This window comes from Citrus clementina, unplaced genomic scaffold (assembly GCF_000493195.1).
Source record: "Citrus clementina cultivar Clemenules unplaced genomic scaffold, Citrus_clementina_v1.0 scaffold_7, whole genome shotgun sequence".
Taxonomy (NCBI): Eukaryota; Viridiplantae; Streptophyta; class Magnoliopsida; order Sapindales; family Rutaceae; genus Citrus; species Citrus x clementina.
In genome coordinates this window covers 3,646,466-3,651,905 of record NW_006262075.1, presented here as the reverse complement: position 1 = coordinate 3,651,905, position 5,440 = coordinate 3,646,466, and the positions used below count along the sequence as shown (strand labels likewise).

Sequence of the window (5,440 nt, the reverse complement as noted above, 5' to 3'; positions counted from 1 at the left end):
TCTGATGTTGAAGATAATTACCATAGCGGTCGAAAATTAAGTGTGGATAATCAACGGCAGCAAGACCATGTCCATGAGCGACAAAACAAGAAAGGGACATTGGTGATCGTTGATGGAGACAAGGAACTTGAGCTCGAGACTTTACTCAAAGCTTCAGCTTATATACTTGGTGCGTCTGGTTCAAGCATAATGTACAAGGCAGTTCTTGAGGATGGCACTGCACTTGCGGTTCGTAGAATTGGGGAGAACAGTGTCGACCGGTTCAGGGATTTCGAGACCCAGGTCCGAGTCATAGCCAAATTGGTGCACCCCAATTTGGTTCGTATTCGTGGGTTCTATTGGGGAGTTGATGAGAAGCTTATTATCTATGATTTTGTCCCAAATGGCAGCCTTGCCAATGCTCGTTACAGTACGTCTTGTTTCTTGCATTATTTATTATTTGCTCTCTCTCTGTCGTGCATTTTGCATACGTTAGCAGAAATCAGTGGTTTTTGCTAAAGTGCACTGGGGACTGGGATTCGACGGTGGAGTAGGTGTAACCGAACGTCTGTTTTTTAATGCATGAAAGAAGTCAACTCCGTGAGAGAGAGAGAGGGAGAGTGAGGGGTTGTGTATTCCCTATCGTTAGCCCCACGGCGCTTGATAGCGGTATATAATTTCCAAAACAGATCACTTCTCTTTGAAAAAAAAAATGATGAAAATGACCATATATAGTCTTTTACTCTTTAGTAGTAGTCTTTGTCGCAGTTTTGTTATTTTGCGCCAGTAGATATGCTGGCTCTGGTTGATTGTTCTTCTTCTTCTTCTTGTTTTTTTTTTTTAATAATAATTTAAATTACTGATGGTGTTTCCGAATTTGGAAATTCCAGGGAAAATGGGCTCATCGCCTTGTCATCTACCATGGGAGGCCCGGCTGAAGATAGCGAAAGGAGTCGCACGTGGGCTGGCCTTCCTCCACGAGAAAAAGCATGTGCATGGAAATTTGAAGCCCCGGAATGTTCTTTTGGGTAACGATATGGAGCCCAAAATTGGAGATTTTGGTCTTGAACGGCTTGTAACGGGTGATACGAGCTCCTCCAAAGCGGGAGGGTCGGCAAGAAATTTCGGAAGCAAGAGGTCTACGGCGTCCCGAGATAGTTTCCAAGATCTTGGACCTGGGCCTAGTCCAAGTCCAAGTCCTAGTCCAAGCTCTTTAGGAGGCATATCACCTTACCATGCACCTGAGTCACTGCGGAGCATTAAGCCTAATCCCAAGTGGGATGTCTACTCGTTTGGGGTTATATTGCTTGAGCTTCTAACTGGAAAGGTCATAGTTGTGGACGAGTTGGGTCAAGGGAATGGGCTTTTGGTTGAAGATAAGAACCGTGCTATTAGGCTCGCCGATGCAGCAATACGGGCTGATTTTGAGGGCAAAGAGGAGGCCTTGTTGTCCTGCTTCAAGCTAGGATACAGTTGTGCATCTCCTCTCCCACAAAAGAGACCATCAATGAAGGAAGCTCTCCAAGCTCTCGAGAAAATTCCTTCTTCACCTTCACCCTACCTTTACGGTCACTAATGAGTAAGAACGACTTGGAGCCATTTGTATTGTAGAGAGATGTATGTATGATTGACTGCTAGGTCCTTATTTGTTCCGGGTTTGGACGTTGGATTGTAAGTTGTAACTGAGTTGAGTTTATGAGTAGCTGCTGTTGCTGTAACACTGATTTTTCTTCATAATTTTGGACTCTGTCCATGTCATTTTTAGTTATCCGTCCTGGGAAATTCGGGGTTGCTTTTTGTCTCTATTAATTTGATTTTGCTGTGTTTTTTTGGGTTCCAATTTTTTTTTTCCAGATTTGGTTGCTTTATTTGAGTACAAAATGCACATGCGTGGGTTATGAGGTAGTCCAACAATATGAACGCACTGAGGTCATTGTATATTTGTTGAATTTTCGGTCGATCTAATTTTGTGCAAATAATTGCATGCAATCAATAAACTAAGGATAATTGCATGCAATCAATAAAGTAAGGCCATTATCAAAGTCACATTATCTTCTTATTATTATTCATAACTGTCATTTTCTATCATATCATATAAAACACGGTGACATTTCTTTATTGAGCTGGAGATGCATTTCTCTTTTAGTTCTTTCAATTGGCAAATGTCAGTATTAGGCGCTTGAATTATGTCGTTGACAAAGCCTTTTGCCAAATGGCTAAATTATTGATGGGCGACATGAAGTGTCCTCTGGAACACATTTTCCTTGGGCTTGTTATATCATTTCTCTATAGAAGACAAATGTGTTGAAAATTGCGAATCAATGAAGTCTAAAGCTTTTCATTCAATGTACATATTACACTATTGTCGTTGGTATTTCATATAAAGCACTATGTTATCAGTTATAAGCAGGTAGAAATAATAATGGAGCTCTCCTAATAAACAAAGTTTTGAGTTGAGGAAAAGATTGATGTCATGTCCTAAAGTTAGTTGATCTAGTGCAGTCAACATCTAATAATAATCATAATCATCAATATAATGAACAAAAAAATATTTAAAAAATAAAAAAGCTTCTCACAAATTTTAGAAAATTTACCTAGGTAGCTACTTTCAAAAAATTATTATCAAAACTAAGCATATAAAAAATTTTCTTACATTCTTAATCGCTTACACTCACGTTGAACCAAAATACCCTCAAACAAATACTAATCAAACAACTAAACCCCTGTTCACGCAAGTTTCATTGATCATTACAGCCTCATTCATGTAAGTTTATTGCCTATTGTTAAGGAAGCTCATATGCATAGAATGGTCAGTGAAGCAGAGGATTGTAACACCAGCTGTTTACAGATACAAGTGGATGACATGGCTTGCCAGCTGGAGCCTGGTGGTTTTGTAATCTCTTGCACACGTGAAGATTAATAGAATCTGTTATAGTCTTTCTTGTGCAAAATAGTTAGTTAGATAATTAGCTAATTAGCTTTTATGATTAGTTATAAAAGTTAGTTAGTTAAAATCACTACTGATGTATATAAAGAGAATAATGTACAGATTCGTTGTATTGTGATTTTGTGAAAAATAAACAAATTATGTTTTCTCTGTTTCAATATTATTGATTTTCTACTTGGTATCAGAGCCAACAATGGCGTCTGCAAATCTTGCTTCTTCTTCCTCATACCAAACTCAAAATCTTGCTGCAAATTCAACTACTGTTTCTTTTACTTTTAATACACCAGTCAAGCTCGATCAATCCAATTATCTCATATGGCGATCACAAGTTCTAGCCTCAATTCGTGGAAATAGGCTTGAAAAGTTTATCGATGGTTCGATCACTCCTCCTTCATCTCATATAGCTCAAAGAGTTGATGATGAACTCAGATCTGTGGAAAATCCAAAATTCATAACATGGAGATCTCAAGACCAGGTGCTGCTTGGATGGCTGCTCTCCTCCATGAGTGAAGGAATCATAAGTCTAGTGTTCAACCTGGAAACATCACTTGAAGTGTGGAAAGCAATTGAGGTACAATTTGGCTCGCAATCTAAATCTAGACTTTTCCATTTAAGGTACATGATGAATTCTACAAGGAAAAATGATATGAAGATTACAGACTATTTTATTAAGATGAAAAACATAGCTGACAATATGGCTGCAACAGGAAGTGCTTTAAGTAGTGATGATCTGATTTTGCATGTGTTATCTGGACTATGACCAGATTATAATTCAGTAGCTACTTACATTACTGGTCAAGTAGGAGTTAGAAAAATGAATGTGAATGAGGCATATGTCATGCTCTTAACTCAAGAGGCTAGGATTGAACAACAGTCACAAATGCTTGCTGGCGTAGATATGAAGAACAATTTTGAGGCTAATTATGCTTAAAACAGAGGAGCTAAGAAGAATAACATGTCAGGTGGAAGAGGTTTTAGTGGTTATGGTTATAATTCTGGAATTGGAAATGGTGGTTATTACAAAGGAAATTTTGGTACTGACTCTGCTGGTGCTGGTACTGGTTTTAATACTCAGTTTAGAGGCTATCAGTCAGGCAATCAAAAAGGAGGAGGAGGAGGTAACTGGAATAATAATAATGGAGTTGGCAACTTTAACAATGGCAAACCACCTATGAATTCTAAACCTCAGTGGAATACTTCAAAACCTACTTGCCAGATTTGTCTCAGGCCTGGACATACTGTAAACATCTGTTGGAAGCTGGAAGAATTCATTATTTCAAGTGCTTACAGACCACCACCAAATAGAGGACCAAAAGCTGCTTATTTAGCTAACATGAATGCTCCAGCTGATACAAATTGGTATCTTGACAGTAAGGCTACTCACCATCTCACTAATGATCTGAACAATATGCATATGGTTGAATCTTTTGCAGGTACTTCTAAACTTGTCATTGGAAATGGTGTTGGTTTATGCATAACACATACAGGCTGTGCTGTTTTGAGAATGCAAAGTTCTGTAAATAAATTTGAGCTTAAGCTGAACAACATTCTTCTTGTGCCTAAAATAACCAAAAACCTGATTAGTATATCCAAACTAACTAGAGATAATGATGTTGTGATAGAATTTACTAATGATTTCTGTTTTGTTAAGGACAAGGTGAGGAATCTGATCATGTTGTAGGGCAAAGCTAAAAAAAGATTGTACAGATTGCTATTAGTCTCAGCAAACAAATCTTCTTCTTATTTGTTAAACCAGGGCCTTCTTGCTCATGTTGAGTCAGCTGTCTCAACTCAACCCATTTCAATGTTTTTTGCTGTTAGTTCTAAGTTTCAGAATAAAACTGCTTCTCAGTCACATACTGAAGCACAGTATAGTCAAAACTCTGATTGTATGTTGAGTACTATGATTTTACATCAAAAATTAGGTCATCATAATGCTAGAGTATTGAGTCATGTAATAAACTCTTGTCCATCTTTCAAAACTATCAATGGAAATAAAGGTTTTGATTCTTGTGATGCTTGTAAGTTGGGAAAAATGCATAAACTGCACTTTCCAGTAACTGAAACCAAAACCAGAACTGCACTTGAAATTCTACATACAGATCTATGGGGGCCTGCTCCTACACTCTCTTTACAAGGTTATAGATACTACATCAGCTTTGTTGATGATTTCACAAAATTCACCTGGATCTTTCCTTTAAAAACCAAATATGAAGCCTTTCAAGTATTTAAAGTGTTTAAAGCTCAAATAGAGAAACAATTAGATAAATCAATAAAGTGCCTTCAGTCTGATTGGGGTGGTGAGTATAGATCATTTGTTCAATTTCTTCAAAAGGAAGGAATTCAGTTTAGACATTCATGTCCTTATACACACAATCAAAATGGTCTTGTGGAAAGAAAACATAGACATATCACTGAGTTGGGTTTAACCTTACTTGCACAAGGCAAGTTACCTATAAAATTTTGGTGGGATTTATTTCATACAGCTACCTATATTATCAATAGACTTCCAAC

General features: G+C 37.6%; 1 protein-coding gene and 1 non-coding gene across 2 annotated transcripts in view; both read left to right on the top strand.

The window, feature by feature from the left end:
* The window catches only part of LOC18035789 (probable LRR receptor-like serine/threonine-protein kinase At4g37250), a 3,419-nt gene extending 1,647 nt beyond the window's left edge, over nucleotides 1-1,772 (top strand). The window contains 2 exon segments of the mRNA XM_006425921.2: nucleotides 1-409; nucleotides 870-1,772. The exon segment at nucleotides 1-409 is cut by the window's left edge and continues 82 nt beyond it. Of these exon segments, the coding sequence (XP_006425984.2) occupies nucleotides 1-409; nucleotides 870-1,555 (1,095 nt within the window). The 3' untranslated portion in view covers nucleotides 1,556-1,772.
* Nucleotides 1,773-3,638: 1,866 nt separating this feature from the next.
* On the top strand, nucleotides 3,639-3,775 carry LOC112097070. The gene has a single exon (XR_002904728.1). It is a non-coding gene; the product is annotated as a small nucleolar RNA Z247 (small nucleolar RNA).
* Nucleotides 3,776-5,440: the final 1,665 nt, after the last annotated feature.